This window comes from Lissotriton helveticus, chromosome 5_1, assembly GCF_964261635.1.
Source record: "Lissotriton helveticus chromosome 5_1, aLisHel1.1, whole genome shotgun sequence".
NCBI lineage: Eukaryota > Metazoa > Chordata > Amphibia > Caudata > Salamandridae > Lissotriton > Lissotriton helveticus.
This window is the reverse complement of record NC_136065.1, coordinates 465835985-465860255: the sequence shown is the minus strand read 5'-3', so window position 1 is coordinate 465860255 and position 24271 is coordinate 465835985. Positions and strand designations below refer to the sequence as shown.

At 45.0% G+C, this 24271-nt stretch overlaps 1 protein-coding gene across 2 annotated transcripts in view; it reads left to right on the top strand.

Moving 5' to 3' along the window:
- The window catches only part of VCL (vinculin), a 349916-nt gene that overhangs the window by 122554 nt on the left and 203091 nt on the right, over positions 1–24271 (top strand). For both annotated transcript variants that reach the window (XM_078642750.1, XM_078642749.1), the window contains exons 3-5: positions 6918–7068; positions 15099–15207; positions 15777–15899. In XM_078642750.1, coding sequence (XP_078498876.1) covers positions 6918–7068; positions 15099–15207; positions 15777–15899 — 383 coding nt within the window. The remainder of the gene's footprint in view (positions 1–6917; positions 7069–15098; positions 15208–15776; positions 15900–24271) is intronic.

The window sequence follows — 24271 nt, the reverse complement described above, 5'->3', positions numbered from 1 at the left end:
TCACGCAAATGTGAGACCTATTGCATTGCAAATGCTTGTACTATTAGCTCTGGTGCAGGTAAAATAACTGCACGGACATCGGGACATCACCTGTGTACTTTTCCTTGGACAAAGCTTGCAAATGCTTGTATTTAAAAGCATTCCCAGCTCGAGGCGCACATGCACGCCTGTGTTGTGTGTGCCTCCTGGGGGACATGCGCTCTAACTCTATGGAGTCTCAAGGCAAGAACGGCAGGTCCTGTGCCCTGCCCCAGCACAGTCTGTGTGTGTGTGTGTGTGTTTGTGTGTATGTGATGTGAGAGTGTGTGAGAGTGAGAGACAGTATGTGTCTATGTTCATACCCAGAAGCGCACACTGCACCAGTGCAGGCGCCTCTCCTTTTATTTAAAAGGATTCACAGCTCGAGACGCACAACCACACACACAGCCACACACACACAGCCACACACACACAGCCGCCACACACACACACACAGCCACACACACACACACAGCCACACACACACACACACACAGCCAACCACACACACACAGCCAACCACACACACATACACACAGCCACACACACACAGCCACACACACACAGCCACACACACACAGCCACACACACACAGCCACACACACACAGCCACACACACAGCCACACACACAGCCACACACACACACAGCCACACACACACAGCCACACACACACACAGCCACACACACACACAGCCACACACACACACAGCCACACACACACAGCCACACACACACAGACAACCACACACACAGACAACCACACACACACACACCACCACACACACACACCACCACACACACACACCACCACACACACCACCACACACACAGACAACCACACACACACCACCACACACACAGCACCACACACACACACACACACACAACCACACTGTCAGTGCACACTTTCACCAGGCACAGGCACCATCAGTCATCAGTGCACGCTTTCACTGGGCACAAACACCACCAGCCGTCGGTGCACGCTTTTACCGGGCCCAAACACCACCAGCTGTCAGTGCACGCTTTCATCAGACACACACCACCAGCCGTCAGTGCACACTTTAACCAGGTACACACACCACCAACCGTCAGTACACGCTTCTACCAGGCACACACACCACCAGCCGGTAGTGCACACTTCCACCAGGCACACACACCACCAGCCATCAGTGCACAATTTCTACAGGCACACACACCACCAGCCATCAGTGCACACATCAATTGTTAACGCATCCACAAATAACTATTGTAACAATCGCAGTATGGCGCACTTTACTTTGAAACATATTCATCTAAAGCGCAGCATGCCACCACTGCTACAAAAATAAATACACATTTTTTTGGCCTACAATTTATAGACTTTTGGTGCAATTGGTGTTGCAATATTAGGCAATGCCAATAGCTCAAACTTAATTAACCCGAGACCTATTGCATTGTAAATGCTTGTTTTGTTGGTATATTTGCCTTGAACTTGAGCTTTTTCTGCTGTTATTAGGCTGGTGTTAACGGCTGCTTTCTTTTTCTTTCTCCCTTGGATTTTTCAGAGAGTCTCGTGGAAATCCATTCTTTATGTTGGTGTTTCTTGGGACACAGTGCGTCCTGGCAGGTTGATGTCATGACTTCTTTGATCTTCTCTCACTGGTTTTCTATTGGGTCTCTGTTGTTGTGTAGTTCTTGCAGGACTAGAAACTCATTACTAAGGGTGACTGAGTATTCACTCCGTTTCTGTGCATCTTTGAGGAGGGTGGTGTTTTATCGCTGGCTTTGGTATGTCGGTTCTGTCCATGCTGTCTTCAGCTTTAGCTTTAGCCTGACAGTGACAAGGTGATGGTCTGACGCCACTTCTGCTCCTCTCAACACTGTCCCATCCTGTAGGGACCTCCGGAACATCTTATCAATGCAGACATGGTTGATCTGATTCGCTGCTGAACAGTCTGGTGACACCCTTGTAGCCTTATGTACTCTTTTGTGTGTGAATACACTACCTCCCATCACTAGACTGTTCAGGACACAGAGATATGCAAGCCTTTCACCATTCTCGTTCTTATGCCAGGGCCATGGTTGCCCATGATGTCTTTGTACCCAGAGTTGTTGTTTCCAATCTTGGCATTGAGGTCCCCCAACAGTATGATGATGCCTCTCTCTAGGCATTGATCCAGAATGGACTTCGTGTCTGTTGTAAAACTGCTTTTTAGGTCTCGCCTAGCGAGCAGCGCGTGCGTTGCTCGCCTTGGCGAGACATATAGTCGTCGGTTTCTTGGCAGTAGGGGGACAGGACATGTGCACGCATACAGACAGGAGATGTACACGCCGTGCACATGTCCTGTTCCCGCATAGGGCCGTCTGCTTCTGCAGCCCATCCTGGACACGGTCCACTTCCTGCTCCAAAGAGATGGCGGGCACCCTCACCCGCTGAGCCCAACGCTCTCTGTCTCAGTGGGAAGCAACAGGGAGCCGGGCGGCGGCGTCAGTCCCGGCAACAGCCCTCCAATCCTTGGCGCAAAAAGCAGCAGTCCCACCGGCTCGGAGCTCGTAGGCGGCAGTAGGGCCCCAGGTCGGACGCGGAGGTCTACACCGGACAGCGGCTGGAGGAGCAGGTCCCCGATGCCTGGCGCGGCTTGTTGAAGTAATTGCTAACACACCCTAATTAAACCTCCCGAGCTCCCACCTCCCGTATACTGGAAACGAGATGTGTATAGGAGCATGCAGTGACTTTAAGTGACAGGACCACTCTCATGTGGTGCGTTCACCAGTAAAGACATTTGTTTTTCGGTGCTTGACGGTGTTTTGGTCGCTCCTCGTTAGGTCAGAATCTTCAGATGCTTTTATCGCAATGTGTATGAAGTTGGATCCTCCTCGTGACTCCCCCTGCCCTCTCAGTCCTGACAACCATGCCCAAACTTCCCCTTGTAGAGTTGAAGAATTATATGCATAATGTAGGGGCTTATTACTCCACTGTGGACAGGGTTCTAAGAGCAATAATAAATGTGTGTGTGTGAGGGGGGGGTATGATCGAAAACGAGAGTATCCAAAGAAGTGTAGCTAGAAATTCTTTCCAAGAGTCCAGTCTACGTATTTAGGAGTGTGGCTTAAAACATGGTAACTAAAATCCAGTTTCCCAGTTTGTGGCAGCTGATCAAAATGTTGGTGCCCCTTTAAGCTTTGTTATTGCGCCTAGACCTATCACACAATAACGGACCGATGTCTAAAACAAGCCATACACATTGGCTTCACTAGTGTGTGTCATCAGAATCAGATACATGAATACCACTTTGTTGTGAAAAATCTAAAATGTTTTAATTTTGAAAAAATAAGACTTTAAATGAAGCGTTACAAAGGTCTGTGAAATTGATAAGGTTTTCAGAGTGTCAATCACTCCAGTCATCCTTGCACCGTTTTCCTCTGCAGTCTCACTGTTAAACATGTAAAAAAAAAATCTCCTGTCTATCTGAAATCTTCATTTGAATATCTCGCACCTCATTAGCCCTTTTGTTTTCGCTGTCCACGTATGCACTTGCTTCCTTGCATCTCCTTCACACCACTGCCCCCCCACCCATTCTCTCACCTTTACTCACTGCATTTTCTTCTATTTTTATCCTGTCGGTTGACAGATTTGTACATTCTACACACATTCCTATAGACTCACAATCACAGTTCCCACATATGTGGCCATTCCTCTTTGAGCTGCACAAAGAGGCAATGGATCCAGTAGTGAATGAAGTTTGAACACCTTAATGAGCCACTGACAAACACTTTGGGAAACTTGCGCTGCATTCAGCTTCTATTCTACAGTTCTGAGCCATGTAGGTTATAAACACCAACGCATGACCTAAACTCACTCAGATGCCTAGAGGGGACTGAGTTCACAGTACACAGTATACAACAGTCTGCTTTTGTATGAAAAAGTACTTATGCCTGTAAGATGATTTGAATATACGGCCTGGTGGGGACATGTTCCAAAGCCATTTTTTAATTACTGCTAACCTGAGATCCGTCCCAAATAAAGCCCTGACTGTGAGTGGCTGCATTCCGCTTTTTCAGTAGAAGCACATCTACATGCCAAGTGGTTCTTTCAGTTTCAGGGACTGCTTAGGCAATGTGGTTTTTTTGAGACCCCAAAAATATTTTTGCCTTAAGGCAATGATTTTTTTTTTTGGGGGGGGGGGGGTTGATGAGAACACACAGCATTCTTCCACATAAAGTAGTGTCCACATTATGAACAAGCATTTGCAATGCAATAGGTCTTCCATTTACACGAGTTTAAGCTATTGCTATTGTAAATGACAATGCCTTTTATTTGTTTTAAAAACCAAAATAAAAGGCATAGCCATTTAGAATGCCAATCGCTCAAACTTGCGTAACTGCTAGACTTATTGCATTACAAATGCTTGTTTCCTCTTAGCTGTCATTTGTAGGTGCATAGCACTATATAACATTCATGTTGATCCTCTTTTTCTGTGTGCGAAGGTCACTGTGATTATTCTGGGACCGTGAGCTTCTCGTCCAATCAGAGCTGTGTTGGCTGCTGGCGTAAGGATCCTTTCTACTCCCAGAGTATGTGGGGCGTTCTCTTTCACGTGTCCAGAATATAGGAGCATTCCTCCTGGAGCCAGTCTTTTCTGTCCAGACTGTGTCCATCTGGTTTTGCTGATGCCAAGCAGGGCAAGGTTGTATTTCTTCCATCTGTCTGCAGAGTGGGTTGGGCAAAACACTGGTTGTGAAAACCCTAGTCAGTGTGTTTTTTTACAACTTCATTGGCTTCTTTATAGCCCAAATAATCCACCTAGCACATGCAATTAGGAAGATGTTTTGTGCTAAGAGTTAAGTGGGATAAGCTCACGTCTAAAATCTGCGTGAGGAATGTTATAGTATCCTTTTGGTATATTAATTTGAAGGTGAGTGCAACAGAGATGTGTTAATATTTGAGTGAAGTGTAGTAGCTGGTTTAGGTTCTTTAGGCTGAAGGGAGACTACAATGTTAAGTCTTGACGACATTCAGGTGGAGAGACTTGAGTATTGAGAGACTTGAGTATTGAGATAGAAACAGTCTCCGCCGGGGCCTCAGTTTTGAGTAGCTGTGCGCTTTTCAATTTCATTCATTCATGGTCAAAGAAGCAAACTGAAGGGATTTCGGGGGAAGGGACAGCTTTTTTTATAAGACAATTTATACATTTTCTGCTAAAACAAAACCATGCAGCATCCAGTACATACAGTCATTGCTGCCACAGCTGTCCCCATTACATCTTGCTGATCTCTATCACTTTATTCATTAGCAAGACCATTATCCCTCCAGCGTCCCCATATCTTACAGTGTTTACAAGGACAACCTCTTGCTTTGGGCACCAGTCCATTGTTGCATGCCACTCTTGTCAGTGTGGGGGTTTCTGAGGACTTCCTTTTCTGTGCGATATCCCTTTCCACATTTAGCCTGTCCTTTCCTATCAGGGCGCACGCCCCCATACTGCCACCCAGGTTATCCAGCATTCCCAAAAGGACCGCGCTGGGTGTTCACTCAGCACCCGGGGCAATAATCTTTCTATTGCGAGCCAGTATTTAGAGATGATAAGTTCTAAATTGCGTGAAAGAAATCAACGTTTTGCTCTGTGCAGCGCAAACACATTGCTCTTTGTTGGATGAGATACCCTGATGTTGCTTTGTGTTGTACTCCGGGTTGAGTAACAAAAAGTATGTAGTGATGAACACATTTCTGAAAGTATTTAACCTTATAGATTACTTTTATTAATCATAGATGCTTTTTCATACTCCTAGCAAATTTATTTGCAGTGTTTCGCACAGGGTTACACTTAACACCTTCGGCATGTTCTATTCATTTTGCTTAGTGTCACACATAACCTCTATATACATTAAAAAAATACATCACATTTATATGTACATATACTTGACCGTAAACAAACATAGAACATGTTTTATATATATATCCTATACATAGAGTGTCACGGTGTGCTGTGGAGTTCTGTATAGGGATCTCCATTTGTGTCTATGAAGGCAAACAGATGCAAATTCGCCCGCTTTTCAGTTTGTACATATCTTTGCTTACAGACTCCTCATTTTTCATTTGTCCTGAAGAGGCAGGAATAACAAAGCCGAAATGCGTCGACTGACAGTTGTATTGGAGGAACCCTTTCTCTTATAAATGGACTAAGGACTTGTGGCTCACCAAGTTATACATCTGGAGAAAATTGGTTATTTTGAAGTCGCGCCACATGTAGGCTATCTCCATTAGTGGACTGTGTAGGAATTAGAAAACACAGCTACTTCGGATTAATCGATAGGAAGAACGAGAAGAATGACAAGAATATATGTACAGGATAAATATCTAAAACATTTTCCATGTATTGTATGTTTATGGTCAAGTATATGTACATTTAAATTTGATGTCTTTTTCTATGTATATAAATGTTATTGTGTGACACTAAGCAAAATGTACAAAGCATGCGGAAGGTGTTTAGTGTAACCCTGAGCGAAACTTAAAAAATAAATGTGCTAGAAGTATGTAAAAGCACCTATGATTAATTAAGGTAATCTTTAAGGTTAAATACTTTCAGAAATGTGTTCCTTCATCACTATATACTTTTTGTTGCTTGATATATATTTAGCCCAAGTGAAGTGGGAATATTAGAGCTGACCCCTAGAAGGTTTGAGAGTACACAGGTTGGGTGGCACTGTTTCTGTTGCTCTGGTGCTGCGCACCGGGTAAAAAGGCATTGATGCTACTTTCTGTTGTACATTCAGAGGGTTAGGCATTTGGATTGCTCTTTGTGGTATTCAGGGTGATCATCAATAATATTCCGCTGGTGTACACTGTGAAAGGTAGTGTAACTCTGTAACAATGGAATTGGTGATATAGTCTGTAATAATTTCTTATTCCCGCCACAGGGTGGAGAATGCCTGCACTAAGCTTGTACAGGCTGCCCAGATGCTGCATGCGGATCCCTACTCTGTCCCTGCCCGAGATTACCTCATAGATGGCTCCAGAGGAATCCTGTCTGGAACATCTGACTTGCTGCTGACCTTTGATGAGGCCGAGGTGAGTGATGAGGTCGGGTGCTGTGGGTTGGTGACTCTGCTTTTTATACCTTCAAGGCCATATCTACTTTCTTTTTTTGTGGTTTAGTTGACCCTATTGGAATGAGACATTGTGCTAGACTTGTGTAGTTATGTGGGGTTGTTCACCTCTTTACCTCAGCAATGTTTATTTAGACCTTAGTCTATAAACTGCAATACCCAACAATATAAAACATTAAAACAAGGATACAAGGATAAATACGTATTCAATAACAGACAATAAAAACATATTCGTCAATACATTTTTATTCCTAGATGTGCTTTTGATGACCGTATTCAGTCTGGGGTCCACAATACTAAATGCAAAAACGTAATTACTCATTAAAATTCTACCCGTATGGCACCGGAATTTTTTTTAGTTCATATTAGGTTAAAATTTATATAGTAAATAATCATCATAAAATCACTAAAACCCAGTATAATTCTAACAATATTATACAATATTTTGCTATGAGCTTTTTACAGACTTCATATAATTTCCGATTGCAATAGCAATCTCGAGGTTAGGCATTTCTGTGAGTAAGTCAACCGACTGAGCACGGGACCTTATTTCATATCTTACAAAAACAGGTCTCAGATGCAATTTACGCTGAGGTATAAGCGCAATACAGTCTAACAATATGTGCAGCATATCACCCTTATTGCCCAGCAGGCATTTACAATTCCCATCCGGGTGGAGCTTATTGACCTGCTCCCTCTGATTTTTCAGCCAGGGGTTAATGCCTATACTAACTCTTAAAATTTCACAGCTGAGCCACTTATTCGGAAGGGTGTCCAAGTAGGGGTACCAAGACTCGTGTAGCCAGGCTGCAGTCATAAATTGAACTGATGGTTTCAAGCTCAAATAGCCTTGATCAATTGTTCTAAAAAGCTCAAGGCCTTGTGTCCTGAGATCATTCTTGGTGATTTCCGCCTGGAGTGACTGTTGGCAAAATCTCACCTTTAAGTTCTCTACATCCTTAATCATTTTCTTTCTTATCTCCTTGGCCCATTTTAAATTGCTAGATTCGATCTCCTTCCTACATCAGAGGAAGACCTTCAGTACTCCCCGCCCCCTCCCCCCGGGTCCTGTCGTCGGCACAGCCTTAGTAAATTTACTTGGGCCTGTATGCTCCATGAAGTTGTACCTAACTCTAATCTGATTGCCTGGACCATTGCTGAACTGGGAAGCGAAAGTAGGGCTTTCAGGCATTTTCCCTCCTCAGAGTCCCGGCTATCTTTGCCACTAAGACAAAGTACTTCTGATCCATACAGGACTTGAAGAGGGATCATTTCATTAAACGCCTGTAGCACAGGTCTATGTGACATGTCACCATATTCACCTCTTTACCTGAATCCCTGCCTGACTGCTACAGAGGAAACCAGCAGAATTGTAGATAGATGACTCATCAGCAACAGCCTCCCTGTTAGCTCTAGATTGGAGATCTTTGAAAGGCTGATGCCCTCCCCCAGGCATGGCATTCCACCACTTGGTGGTCCAGACTGAAGCTGGACCTTTTGTAAGACAGTGCTGTGAAATCTGGGGCACTGAAGCATATCTTGCTGGACTGCAGTATTTATGGTTAGAGGTGTGCAATTCCTATTGCCCAATGTTCAGCGCAAATATTGTTTGTGGTCAAGGACAATACGTTTTTCTATTTTTTTTTTTCCTCCCAGGGCCAGTCAGAAGAAACTTTCTGACCTTTTCCTGGGTTGAGAACGGGTGGAGATGATTTAGTGAATGCCTTTAATCATGTATTTTACAAGTGTACACAGATTCTAAGGGAAATTTAGGCCCTGAAACTACCAACTCACACTGCGTTCAGCCCCTGTGAGTAGATTTGCTTGTGCTTTGTTAAATCTTTAATGGTAACTATTTTAGTCATGTGACAGCTAAAGTCCAGAAGCACCTTCCAACTGGCCTTCGCAGGACAACCGCCTATCTCTCTTTTTGGAATTAACTCCGAACTTAACTATTTGCACTGAAACTCCCTTTGAATCTTCTTTAATTAAGCCATTTGTTTGAGCTTGGTGCGAGGACACCTTTTCTAGGTACTGCGCTTTTTAAATGCCCAGTAGATCAAAAAGTTATCCAGTTTAGAGCCTGAAGGGACAGAGCTCTGTTTTGTGGTGAAAACAAGTAAAACTGGCAGCAGACCCAGGAACACAAGGAGAATTTCTCCCATTCACGTACAGTCACAATTGTCACTGCTGTGCTGCATTGGCTGCAGGTCGATGGTTGTGGTGGTGGGCCTTATCAAATCAGTAAAAATAAAATGTTATGTTCTTGGGCTGCTTCTTAAGCGATGAAGGCCAAGCTCTCTGACCCCTGAGGCCCTCACACCACTTGCAGTGACCGTCCTAGTCTGCTCAAAGCAAACAGTCCTATAAGAAGGTCTGTATCTACTGTATCTAGAATTGACACATTGCCATCCTTTTATGTGCTGCCAGATGGTTGGGCTGCTTTGTGCAAGTAGGCCAATTGTCTTGCCTAATTTCATGATGTAGAACACAGCCCCTCCCGTCATCAGTGACAAGGATGTCTTGTATTCTTATCCTGCAGTGCTGTCTGACCATCACACTTCCTACTGCATTACCGGTCCAGCCTATCTCTGCCACTAATGCACCTCACTGTTTCCCCTCTGTTGAGCCAGAGGAAACCACAGGACCATGACTCAGGAAGCGGTTGCCTACTGAGGCAGCGCTGGTATGTTTAACATAGGCGTGGGTATGTCTCGCTGTGAAATGTATTTAATTGGAACTGCATCATGAGTATGCAAGTTCTCAATCAAAGTAGATGCTAAGACTGGAACACTGGTGCAGGGCTGACTGTCATGGAGTTGTTGTTTTTTTCGAGTATGATTATCACTTAAGAGCACCTCCACTAAGACTACAAACACCCCTCCATCCATAGTGTAGGTGCTGGGCACCACCATTCTTAAAGCAGGTACAACACAAGGGCAGCAGTCTAGTGTTGTGACCTCTCTACTGTTTTAAAGATCCTTAAATATTTGTTGACGTACAAGAATAAAAGTACATTTTTGTACCTACCAAAATAATTGAAATAGATCATATTAGAAATAAATGATTCAGGAAATTTGAGGAGGGATGTGAGTAGTTGGCCACAGAAGATGTAATTTTATCTCGTGGAATATTACTGCTTTAGGGAAACTTATCAGGTCTGCAGATTGTGTGGTTACCGTGCTCACAAAGGTGTGTTATTATTGTGCTGCTGTGAGCATGTCTGCCTTAGTTTAATTGTATTTTTGTTGATTCGTGTGCCTACATCAGTTTGTGTTGAGACACTTGTCAGTTCATACATAGGTTGAGTTTTGTGTTAGAAGCCAACATTAATAGGATGTCTCTTTCTTTTGGGGGTTTCTTGTTATTATGTAGAAGTGAACATGATCCCATGAGCAGACAAAATCTCAGGATTTGTCAAGGGTCTCTTTCCATAGGGAGGATCCAGCTAGAATTGCTCACTATGAATTATTGGTCAACTTGGGACATACTCTGCTAAATTTTAAACAAGCTAGATGGATACACTGTCAAAATTCAAATTCCAACACTACCTTGTAAACAGAGTCCTGAGTGAAACCAGCAGAAATCAGGTTACATTTGAGTCCTATTCTTGTAGTTTACTGTAGGACTTCACATAAGGCAATCACTTCAACTCAGTCTGCAAATTGGTCACATTATGGAAAAACTCAACTGTGACAAAATGACGTATACTTGGACCTATCACTGCGGCACCGCCTTCAGATTTAAGGAAAAGAACTATGGTGCAACTTTCAATCAATCACTGCATTTCTAAAGCGCGCTACATACCCGTGAGGGTCTCAAGGCGCTAGTATCATAGAAACGGGGCATCATATGTCCTGGGAATGATTAGTAGAGGACCAGGCTGACATGCTGGAGGGAACAGATGCAACATAAAGGTAATGGTGAGAAATTCTGAGCTAGGAATACAGAAACTGCAGACTCATCCAATCTATGTGGTGAAAATTGCTGAATGGCTGCCTGTAATGATGGAGGCAAGCATCACAAATAACCTTGATATGCTATCTAGCGCTTCCTGTCATTGTTACGTACTTCCAATCCTCACAGATTAGGGAACTGTGTATGCAGTCTGGAAGGAATACTAGAAATTTGGGCAGGCGTAGTCCTTGCAAATTTGGGGTTGACCTGTAGGTGTCTAGTAGGTTCAACAACCTATAGACATGAAACTGTAAACAATAGTCCTAATCCGGGGAGCTTAGAAATTTGAAACGCTGACATCATTCCCTTCACCAAATACCTCTATCTTTTGCAATATCCATTCTTTTACTGAGGGTCCATTTCAGAGCTTTTTTTTGCAATTTCCACACAATCACAGAGATGAGTTGTAATAGAGCTTTAATATTGTTTAAGACATATAAGAAAGTATTTGGGATCCCAGTCACTGACCAGATAAGAATAGATTGAGATGAAATAATGGATGTTACACTCAAATACTAAATGCTAGCAATTGAAGAGCCCATAGGGTTTGAGAAATGAGTTGGACAAACTCCGCTCCCCTCTAATTGACTTTCATCAATCAGCTTTCTATAAACTCCTGATCTCCCACCAGTGTGTTAGAGCAATGGTAGAGATGAAGAAGTTGGAATTTAAAGATGGGGACTCTGGGCAGACATTGGTAAAAATATGAAATATGGACATTAATAACAAAGCACATTATAAAAGCATATGCACTGACTTGTCACTATTCAGAAGCTACTCGGTATGTTCCACACACTATTTGTAAGAATAAAGAAAGAGAAAGTAGTGTCCTGGCAAAAGGATGAACATATTCCAATTGTAATATTTTCTGAAAGGAAGACCTAAGGCAAAGAAAGATATTTAGGTATCCTGTGCTAGTTCCTGGAGACTCAGGAGTTGGTGTCCTCAAGGAAATCACAATGCCTGCTTGAAATTTGTTATGGAATATTGACACATGAAAATAAGCACTTCTCACTGAAAATAAAAAGACTGGGGCAGACAATCTATACTGAGTGGGCAATAAAAAAAGGTTGCACATACTGGTCATGGAACAGACAATCCAGTTTATAAACCTAAGCTATAGAAGATTTGCAGATGGCAACCAGACATGAATGATGTCCAAGAGGAAGTGTATTTTCTTATAATGGGTATTGGCGGTAAATCTTTTATTAAAATTGAGCTGTGTTACGCCCTCATAAGAATGAGTTTGGTGTCTGAATTGTGTAACCTCAAGTTATGAGATGCTTGAATCCGTTTCAGATGTGGGCAAGAAACATCGTTTTTTTTAAATTCTCTGTAGTAAGTTCACTCTTTAGGGGGGATGGAATGAAGTGGTGGAGTGACTGACTGACTGATGGATGGATGGAGGGAGTTAGGGGAGAATATTGGATAGATAAGCATATAGAAGAATGTGTCCATGTAATCACACACATCAATATCAAATACTCCCCCCCCCCCCCCCCCCCCCCTGCAAAATTTGATTTAAGGTTATTATTTTTTTAAGTTCAAGAGAATTTTATTAATAGTAATAAGAGAGAAAACCAGGTGTCAAAACAAAATACAACGTGATATCAGAGTAAGAATCTGAGCACAATAATACAATCATACAAATGCAAGCATTATAATAAAAAAAAAGATCTGGGTACAAGATGAGAAAAAGGGAAAAGGAAAAGAATTTACGGTAAGCATAAAATATGAAAAGCATAAGAACATTGGAAAAAAATAAATAAAGATGGTACAATGAAGGATAAGTGGAATGTATCAGGCAATTAAGGAGGTTTAGGAACTTCCTGTTGTGGAGGTGGAAGGTGAAACAAACGTTTACTGCATGAGTCCAGATAAAGTGTGACGGGAGTCCATAAGTCCATGCGTTTCGTAGCCATACATGCCGGGAAAACATGAGCTGTATCGAGTCTATGGTTATGGCATACATTAAACCACCACGCTTTGAAGGAAATTTTAGAGAAGTCTTTCCAGTTGACTGTTATTTGTTGGAAGGCAGCGGCAAGTAATAAATCAACAATCTGAGGTTTTAGCTCAATGCCATCCCAGCAAGGAGAGAGACTGCCCATAAAAACATGGGTGTGAGAAAAGGGGATAGAGGTGTGAAAAATTAAATTAATTTGAGCCCAAACCTGTAACCAAAAATCACGTACATGAGTGCATAAAAATAACATATGAAATAAATTGGCTTGTGGTGACGAACAAGACCAACATGTGTGGGGAGTAGTGGGAAAGCGTTTGTGAAGGTCAGAGGGTGTGAAGAGGAGTCTATTGTAAATGAAGAACAAAGTCTGAGTAAGGGTTGCTGCTCTGGAAGATTTGCGGAGTTTAGTCCAGATTTTGTCCCAAAAGGAAACCGACCAAGAGGTAGACAAATCATGCTCCCAAGATTCTTCTACTTTAGATTTGGGTCTCGGAGTCTCACCAGCATGAAGGTATTTGTAAATAGCAGTAGCCTTTGGCGTGGTGCGTAAGAAGGAATGAAGTGCGGTAGCGGGAGTGGATGGAGCAGGAGGAGGGCAGGGCTGAGAGAGGTTATTATATTTCGGTAGGACTGTATTTTTAAGCAATTGGTATTTACGTGCAAAGGAAGTAGGTAAGTCATAGAGGGAGCGAAGGGTGTCAAAAGATAAGAAAGAGGAATGAGAAAATAGTTGGGAGATCCACTGCAGACCTCGAGTATGCCAAGTTTTCCAAAAGAAGGGTCTGTTACGGATGAATAAGGAAGTGTTATGCCATATGGGAGAGGAAAGGAAATCAGCAATGGTAGTGGGGGGAGAGTGCGTAGAGGAGAGGAGTAATTTAGTGGTAAACTTATGAATCGGAGTAGAGATAGAAGTGGGTTTGCGGGAAAAGGAAAGGTACTCAGCAAAGGAGAAGGGAGAAAGAAGAAGGCGTTCAAATTTGGTCCATAGAGGGCATGGGATGTCAGGATCTAGTAGCCAAAAAGAAGCTTGTCTCAACTGAAACGCCTTGTGATAGGCTGGGAAGTCAGGAAAGTTGGCCCCTCCTTCAGATTTAGGACGAATCAGACGTGCTAGAGACATTCGTGACTTCTTTTTACTCCAAAGAAAGGACATTAGAATAGAGTTGATTTTTTTGAAAAATTTGGATGGGACAGGGACTGGAATATTGGAGAGGGTGTAGAGAACAATGGGAGTCAACATCATTTTGATAGTGTCGAGGCGACCACACCAGGATAGATAAAGGGGATGCCACTTGGATGTGAGGTCCGTTAATTTTTGAATGCATTTGGACATGCACAGGGAAACGGTATCTGGGATGGTAGGAGTGACATGCATTCCAAGGTACTTGATATTGGAGGGTTTCCACGTAAAATTAGAGGCAGCAAAATCGGGTTTAAAAGTGAATTTAGTTAAGGGGAGGATCTCACATTTATCGTTATTAAGTTTATAGCCGGATATTTGGGAATAAGCATGGACTTCAGTAAGAAAAGCAGGAATGGAAACGGAGGGATTGGAGACAAATAGCAATATGTCATCCGCATAAGCGGCTAATTTGATGTGGGAGTCTGACAGTTGGAAACCTTGGATGGAGGGGTTTTGACGGAGCTTGGAAAGGAAGGGTTCTAATGCCAGATTAAAGAGAATTTAAGGTTATTATTAAACAAATAAAGTGCTATGTACAAAACATTTTCTCGAAGTCTGACTCTAAAAGTCAGTGAGCAGAGTTGGACCGTATTGCGTGAGGGCCAGGAATGTTCTCTGGTAGTGCTGAAGTTGGCGTTCTGCTTTGCATATGCTTGCTGCTGTTCTGATAGAGGTGTTGGTAAATTGGTAACGGGGTTGATAGTTTAGAGATTGATGACTTAGTTTGGCACTAGAAAAAATCGTTTTTATTTTCACATTGCATGTTAAAATCCTGAGCAGGCAGGCTGCCAGTTTATTATGTCATTTATTATTATATTTTAATGAGGAACCTGTGGCGGGTCTACTTTACTTCACCTACATTTTGCACTCTTACCTCTTCCAGGTACGAAAAATAATTCGTGTGTGTAAAGGGATCCTGGAGTACCTCACTGTGGCTGAGGTGGTGGAGAGCATGGAAGACTTAGTGACCTACACCAAGAACCTGGGACCTGGTGAGTGAACTGGACAGCGAGGCGCCCCCAGGCCGGTGTGTGACTCGGCTGCTATGAATGGCAAGGTAGACTGCAGTGATGGACTTAATGAGCTAATGTGATGGTCATAGGTAGGATTTTTGATAGCTACGGTGTAGGCAGTTGGGATAATGTGTGAGGGGAGCTTGGGTAGTGTGTGAGGGGATGGCTTTGTGAGTGAGTGGTGAAGGATTAAGAGAATGGCCTTTGGTTGCAGGGTGCCATGGTTATAATGAAAGAATGATGCAAAAAGAAAGGTGGTAGATACATGCCAAAGTGATTCGAGGGATGTTGTGACTAGACTGAGAGAGGGAATAGAAACAGGGCTGAGAGCCCAGGAGACAGTGTACTTGAGGTGAAAATGGCCTTGTGAAGGTGACTAAGAGCCTGGGCAGGGGGTTGATGAGATGGCAGAGGATGCGTGGCCCAATAAAAGTGTTTGTGAGCATGGGACCTGAGACTGAGGTAGATTTAAGTGGGGAACCGAAGGCAAGAGACAAGTTTGAAGGTGCCTATGGCCGAGCTGAATTCTTGTCACTTTTTTAACACAGGAATGACCAAGATGGCCAAAATGATTGACGAGCGGCAGCAGGAGCTGACTCACCAGGAGCACCGTGTGATGCTGGTGAACTCCATGAACACTGTGAAGGAACTGCTCCCCGTGCTCATCTCAGGTATAGGAGCTGCAACATACACTGCTGTCTTTGCTCATCTTATGTAATTCAGCACTAACCTACACTGCCACCACATGACCCAGCCTTACATTAATGTACTCTGTCCTCTGCTCGTCTTTGAAATTTAAGCACTAGTTTATGGTGCTCTGAGAGTTCAGGGCTCATATCCCAGCTTTAGAGTACACTGTTCCTGTGCTCCATTCTGATCTCAGTGGCGGCTCCTCCTAACCGAACGTTATTATCATTTTATTTTTACAGTACTGAGCTGGCACAGTTTTGATTAAGGGATGGGGCTGTCAGCCAGCAGGGGTAGGAGTGGTATGTGCACTAAATTGGGCAGGAGTGTTTGGCCGGCTCACTCGGGCAGGCCAAACCTTCATGCGCGATTTGCCTGTTCTCCACCCAGGATACATTATTGCCTGGATGAATGTCCAGGCTCCCACTCCCACAATCACGACGCTGCAATCAGCAATGTTGCGATTGGCTGGGGAGCCTATGTGCTTCCTTCCTGTTCCTGTCTCAATGAAGTAAAAGGACCGGAAGAGAGGCGGTGGCCAGGTATTTCCAATTTACTTTTTTTAACCACCCCGCCCGCCCGCCCCACCACCACGGCCCCATAGCAGCCGCTGCTGATTTCAACAGTTACCTGCCAGGTCCGTGTTATCTTAGACATTTCAGTGGCGGTATATAAAGCTCCTTTGTGCACACCTGCCGGTCTCCAAATCTACAGTGCGTTACTTTCTGTGCTTATCGTTCGTACGCCATCACTAATCCAGGTCTTTATTTCATTACTAAGACGCTTGCATACAGCTCTTAAGTGACCATCACAGGTAACCCAGAACTAGCATACACTGCTTTTTTGCTACTCTTGGATACACCAGCACTAGTATAAACTGCCCTCATTCCTTTAAAGGTACCTGTTGTTGGCTTGGTGTGAGTTGCTGGCTTATGGAATCCTTGGGATAGAATGTTGGTGCATCACTGTGGAATGACTCTAGGACTGGAACAGTGCCGTATGTCATGCATTGCTTCATCCTACTCAAGCAGGATTTCAAGCAGGATGTAGCACACAGTGTTATCACATCACTACTGGATGATGCACAACAGTGTACCGATTGAAATGAACCTGTGTCGCTGATCCTGTAGGTTGATGGTATCAAATGCTGCTGAACAATCCATCTAGCGCCGTTACAGCAGCTAGTTGGTTTCCGTATCAGGGGTACTGCCTTAGATTGGCTTAAAAGCTTTCGAACTGACTGGAATGTGTAGGTCGAACTTGGGCCACACTTGTCCTGTGGAGTGCCCCATGGGTGAATGCTCTCTCTGTTATTATTCAACCTAATATGGGTCCACTTGCCCAGATGACTCAATCATTTGGCCTAATTGCCCTATGTATGCAAACAATGCGCAGATTTTAAAGGCAGTGGATGGAGATTCCAGCACCAGTGCCACCACTTTACGTGAATGCCTTACAAATGTTCAACACTGGATGACATACCATATATGAAAACAGAAAGAAGAGAAAACAGATATCCTTATCTTCGTTAGGCAGATATAGATGTGGAATGATGACTTTTGGCTTTTGTCAAAGGGACCAAAAACTACCACTGTTCATAATGTAAAAAAAATATGTGAGGGGGCCTTTGCGCAGATTTTACTTTATGTATTTACCCCTCTAAGATAGACTGCAACTGTGAATTAAAAAACAATGGGTGACCTCATCATGCTATATGCAGACGCATGTATGGTGATGCATGCACATGTACACGTCAGCATGCTGGGCCCCTAGCATCATGGGTCATATGTGGGCATGCATAATGTCACATGTACATGTCATACCGCTTTTTTGACATTGCCAATCAAGAATGTTATTTCTTTTTGCTGAAAAAAAGCTTCTGCAAAGCCAGTAGGTCTGCATTGCTTTTAAAAGCCTAGATCGACAGGCTTTGGAAATGCTTGTGGTTTTGTAATGACCTCTGGCTGTAACACTTGACTCCAAGAGATGCCACTTGGTTCCACCCTGGTTTCGTGCTTTCTGTTATTAGACTGTACCCCTCTATTGTTTCTTAAATGCAGGAGGTCAGAAGCCGAAAAACCACCACTGTGGCTTAGCTGAGCAGGAAGGTGGGAATCTGTTTTTGGGCTTCCCGGTGTCAGCATATTTGCCTCCATCGATCAGAGATCTTCCTTCGGTTTCTTAAAAGGATCACGTGGGTGTATGTAAATGCATGTATTTACATACATGCACTTGACGCCTCGATCCATAGGCCTATTTGGACATTCCCCTGTTTGGGGAATCACAATGGAAACTGTGACCCATCTTTTGGGCCTGGCGTCATACTGGTTATCTCATCATAAGTTAGGGTACTTCAAGACCGCCTTAGAGGAGAGCAAAATACACTCATGCTGCCCAGTTCCGGTCTTTGTCATGTGGACATAAAAGCCTGGGATGTGAATGAAGGGGTAGATGGATACCCCATCATTAGTGCTAATCATACCTCTTTTGAAGGCCCTGGAAAAAGCCCTGGGAAGACACTGCAGTGTCTATCCACAAACAGAAAGCCAAAAGTCTGTTGGATGCCCTGGCTGCCAAATCATTGACTGGCACCTTAGCCAAACCAGGTACAGGGCCCTTTGAAGTGCCCTCTACTTCATGCTTTAGTAACTAGAACAGATTCGATTTTCACCTTACAGGGAAATTCCAGGTAACACCCTCCCTCACCACAAGGAGAAAGCAAGAAAAAGTTTCCAAAAATATTTTGCAGCAGGAGCCACGTTTGAGGAACAGATGAAAAGTTACCCGTTTCCCAGGATATTGATACATTTTACAAGAATGGGTGCAAGGCTGGCTTCCCACATTCCCCTCTGAAAGGTCTTTGTCTAAAGCCTGTGGAAAAAACAATATTTGCTCTTCTTTCATGATTCACCTTTCTCCGTCCGGACTTCCAAACAGTGTTTTATGACTTCCTTGTGGAAGTGTCAAGTTTTTGAAATCGTAGAGCCATAGAGTAGAGTTTGACAAACTCTTCATAAGGAACATTCAGCATGGTTACCTGGGTACTCATTCGGTCAGCTTTTTAGGAGGGTGACAAATTCTTCAAACATACAACTTCCGGTATCATCTGGCAATATCAGAACCAACCCCTCCTCCCCCCCCCATTCCCCCTGCCACCCAGGAGTATTCCACAAATCAAAACTCAAAAATGGTGTGGGTTCACTTCACTTGTATCAGTGGGGTCTTTCGTCCCTACCTGTTTTGCCTCCAGACAAATTTGCAACTGTTCTCATTTTGCATAGACATGACCGTTCTTTCCTTGGGAAAATCATTGCTACTTGATGTAATGATCCATTATTATGGTTAACCATACAGAAGAAATCGATTTTGTTTCTCAGACCTGATTCATATCATACTGGAGTCTTTTCTCTTGCTTCTGAATGAATTTGACCCAACAGGTTGGGATTTGTTCATTTTGCTGGCTCTTTACTGTTAAAGTTTGCCCCAAGTTACGTTGGAACTAAAACTACTTCCATCCTTGACTTGCATTGTATCTTGATCTGAGCCCAGTCCCCTACCTAACACCATCTGTTTTCTTTCATACACCATTAAGTTTACTACTTGCAGCATAAAACCTGGTGTTCTATGTAGTTCCTGCTATGCTTATCCTTCGTAGTATAGATGATGTCAAGTACCGAACATGACACCAGTCCATAATTTTCATCCTTTTCTGGACTTCCAAATCTCTGATTATTCACATATATTCAGTATATGGCACCATTCTGATAACTGGCTTGTGGGCCTCTCTCAAATACTTCTCCTCCTGACAAAATATTAAATTTGCAGGTAGAAACCTTGCCAATATCCATAGCACACCCCCATTGTATCCATTAATCATCAAGCGGATTCTCTTTCTGCCTAAAACAGAACCCTCTTCAAACTTCTCACTCTAGTAAATCAAGCAAAGCTTGATCTTTCCCCCAACTGCCTTGTAAAATCCAAGCTGCTATACTCCTACTCCTTTTTTAAAAATCTGCCAATCAGTATATCTTCGGTTCACTTCTTGCCACTCTGTTTATCACTAAGATTCACATCCTTTTACCTTTTTAAAATCTGGGCAAGTTGAAGAGAGTTAAATAACAGAAGAGTACATCAGGACCACAGAGCAAATTATCGAGCCCTGCTTAAGTAAAGGGGATATGAGTCAAGGAATTGAGGTTTCAACCTATGGGCGAACAAATATGTCTAATTTTCCTGCAAACCGGAACCCTGCATGCCATTACTCCGCAAGTCGGAACAACGACTTGCTGGGAGGGGGAGGGGGGGGCGCTGGATGTCAGAATAGTTATGAGCTAAAACCTATTTCTTCACTGAACCCAAGGTGGGTTGGGGCTGGATTGAACTGTATGAAGCGGGGAAAGACCATGGACCGTTGAATTTCCAGCCCCCAAAGCTGCAGAGGTCCTGCAATGTAAAATGCCCCACACACAGCCAAGCCAGAATTGAGAGAGCAGCAGTCTTCAAAGCAGTAAACACTTGGCAGAGTGGCGAATCACCAACTAGTGAGCGAACGCTAATCCTTGTGGACCCCAGCACTGGCTCTGGTTTTGACTGCTCCTTGGGTGAAGATTCTGAGCTGCCCACTGTGATTCGCAGAACTGCAGATGGCCTACGTGACTCCCCCGATATAGGAGAATGCACTGGTCCTACGCCCCCTGCTGAGGGGAGGGACCAAAGGCAATAATTCATATTTACATATCTGAAAAGGAGATGGCACGCTGTCACTGTGGAGGTGAACTATGACAGTGGTGGTCACTGCCTTAAATTCTTCCTCTGAAACTGGGGAGAGGACTTCTTGTTTAATTAGGTTTGAGTGGACAAAAGGCAGTTATGGTTCTGTCCCGGGAGTTTGGGGTAGTTTGATTTCGGTCATGGGTATTAAGCCTTAACGAAAAGTTTGGAAGTCGATAAAGGATACAGTACAAGAGTTCCTCATCCCACATTGGGTCCTGTGAAGACATGAGGCTGGGGATATAGCTTATGGCTTGTGATGACCAAAACAAACAGGCTTTAATGTCTAACCCAAACAGATAAACTTTCTTAACATGGAACATCGGGAGCATGGTATCAATTGCTAATGGGTTTAAGATGTATTCTTCCATCCCAAGGAGGGGGCCCCAAGCACTCTTCCTTTCGTCTCTCACGTCTCACTAAATTAGAAATTATGAAATTGTAATGCAGATGACGAGGTCATTTGTCTGCCACTGGTTATTCCTCCACTCTCCATAGAGCTCAGATACTGGGAGTCACCTGGGGTCAATTTACTGCACCTGACTAGGGAAGGTAGGATTGGCCTAGTGAAGGGCAGACTGGATGGAGCCGACGTGATATTCAGGGGCGGCTCCTCCACTATGGCGGAGGAGCATCACCCCACTGTTTTTAATCAGTGCACTGCAAAGTAAAGGAAACTAAAATGATAAGTTATTATCATTTTATGTGTCCTGCTGCTTTGTGGGTAGGCAGGTTGGCGCGGTGCTCTTCTCTCAGAGCAGGGCAGGGGAGGAGTGGTTTGCCCACTCCTAAGTGTGCATTGTCTGTTTAGTCAGCCCTCTTGGGCCGCCCAAACCAGTCATGAGCACTTTCCCCATTCTCCATGCAGGCTGCATTACAGCCTGTGAGGAGAATAAGCCCAGGCCCCCATTCCCTGGTTGAGCGTCGAACCAGGACGCTCAAAACCAATCACAATTCTACACTGCAGCATTGTATTTGGTATGGGGAGCCTTGCTTCCTGTCCCGCGATGAGAGCAGGAGCAAGGAGGAGAGACATGGAGCCTTGTCTGTGCTTCCTGTGCCTCTCTCTGATGAGGAGAGCAGGAGCAGAGACGCAGGACATGCATGGCAAGGTAAGTGTTATCTTTTTTTCTACCCCCCCCCCTTCCCTCGCCCGCCCCGCAAATCATGCTGGCTCCCGGCTGCCCCTGGTGATATTGGGTAGCATATGCACCTAATTCATAACAATAGAACCACCTTTGTATAGATAGAATTCTATCGTGTCTGGTGCTGCTATTTCAGTTTTCTGGTAGACTTTTAGTACTCAAAGAAAGTCTTTCTACAGGTGCACTATAGCTCTTAGTCCATTCCTCACCTATGTTATCGGTTCCCCTATTTGCTCGAATCTGGTCAGCCGTGAAGGTGTCTGCCCAGCCTGATCTTTCTGTGTGAACTTGTCATGTATTCTATGTAATTGAGGCGTCTCCGGTAGAACAGCATAATTCTTCCTTTTTAGGTCTCGCCTGAGCCAGTGCGCATGCGCTGCTCTGTGAGGCATTAAGTAAGGGCTTTTAAGCTCTGAACACACGCTCGTGCATGTGTTTTTTTTTTCTTACCCCGCAATTGGCCTGTGCTTGTGTCTTTTTAAAAATACTACACCCAATTGGTGCAAGGCGAGAGATTGTCCCGCCTTGATTGGTCGACGACCTAGGGTCCGCGGGAGCAAGTTTTAACCCCATCTGTTTCCAATTATGGCATTGGCGGTAATTGCAAACAGATGGTGCTCGCGTTTTTTTCTTGTTAAACTCTGCGCTTGTTTTCCCTGTTACTGCTGTCACTTTCTGTCTCCTCACTAATGCCCGAAAACCCTATGGGTATATGTACATTTTACAAGTTCGGATTACATAACATTTTTAAATCGCACCTCATTAAACACTGGCATGTGCAGCATATGTTGTGATGTTAGGCCTTATATATAGCGCGCATTCTTTCTGTGTAATTGTCTGCCTGTTGTACACTTTCACCACGTGGAAACTAAAACTGTAAATCCCCTTCCTGGGTGATATAAAAGTGTTTCGCTTAGAGTCGAAGTTGCCTCAGATTTTCACTAATATCTGCTATAAAGGGAAAGCAGAGTACACGGAGAAGGGTTAGGGCGTGAGAACCTGCCTGTCACAGCAAGAACAGCACGCACTGACTGACATTCACTACAGTTTCAGTGATGGATTCACGCTGCAGCTTTGTACAAAGACTGGCAGCGAGCACTACATGAACAAGACATTAGCGTGTATTTTTAGATGTAGAAATGTCTGGGTTGCTGCTGCTTTGTCATCGTGAAGCAACAAGCGCCACCACAGCATCACTCCGCGCCACCACAGCATCACTCAGCGCCACCACAGCATCACTCAGCGCCACCACAGCATCACTCAGCGTCACCACAGCATCAGCATCACTCAGCGCCACCACAGCATCAGCATCACGCAGCGCCACCACAGCATCGTGCATCACGCAGCGCCACCACAGCATCACGCAGCGCTACCACAGCATCGCGCAGCGCTACCACAGCATCGCGCAGCGCTACCACAGCATCGCGCAGCGCCACCACAGCGTCACTCGGCGCCACCACAGCGTCACTCTGCGCCACCACAGCGTCACTCTGCGCCACCACAGCGTCACTCTGCGCCACCACAGCATCACTCTGCGCCACCACAGCATCACTCTGCGCCACCACAGCATCACTCTGCGCCACCACAGCATCACTCTGCGCCACCACAGCATCACTCTGCGCCACCACAGCATCACTCTGCGCCACCACAGCATCACTCGGCGCCACCACAGCATTGTGCATCACGCAGCGCCACCACAGCATCACGCAGCGCCACCACAGCATCACGCAGCGCTACCACAGCATCACGCGGCGCTACCACAGCATCACGCGGCGCTACCACAGCATCACTCGACGCTACCACAGCATCACTCGACGCTACCACAGCATCACTCGGCGCTACCACAGCATCACTCGGCGCTACCACAGCATCACTCGGCGCTACCACAGCATCACTCGGCGCTACCACAGCATCACTCGGCGCTACCACAGCATCACTCGGCGCTACCACAGCATCACTCGGCGCTACCACAGCATCACTCGGCGCTACCACAGCATCACTCGGCGCTACCACTCGGCGCTACCACAGCATCACTCGGCGCTACCACAGCATCACTCGGCGCTACCACAGCATCACTCGGCGCCACCACAGCATCACTCGGCGCTACCACAGCATCACTCGGCGCCACCACAGCATCACTCGGCGCCACCACAGCATCACTCGGCGCCACCACAGCATCACTCGGCGCCACCACAGCATCACTCGGCGCCACCACAGCATCACTCGGCGCCACCACAGCATCACTCGGCGCCACCACAGCATCACTCGGCGCCACCACAGCATCACTCGGCGCCACCACAGCATCACTCGGCGCCACCACAGCATCACTCGGCGCCACCACAGCATCACTCGGCGCCACCACAGCATCACTCGGCGCCACCACAGCATCACTCGGCGCCACCACAGCATCACTCTGCGCCACCACAGCATCACTCTGCGCC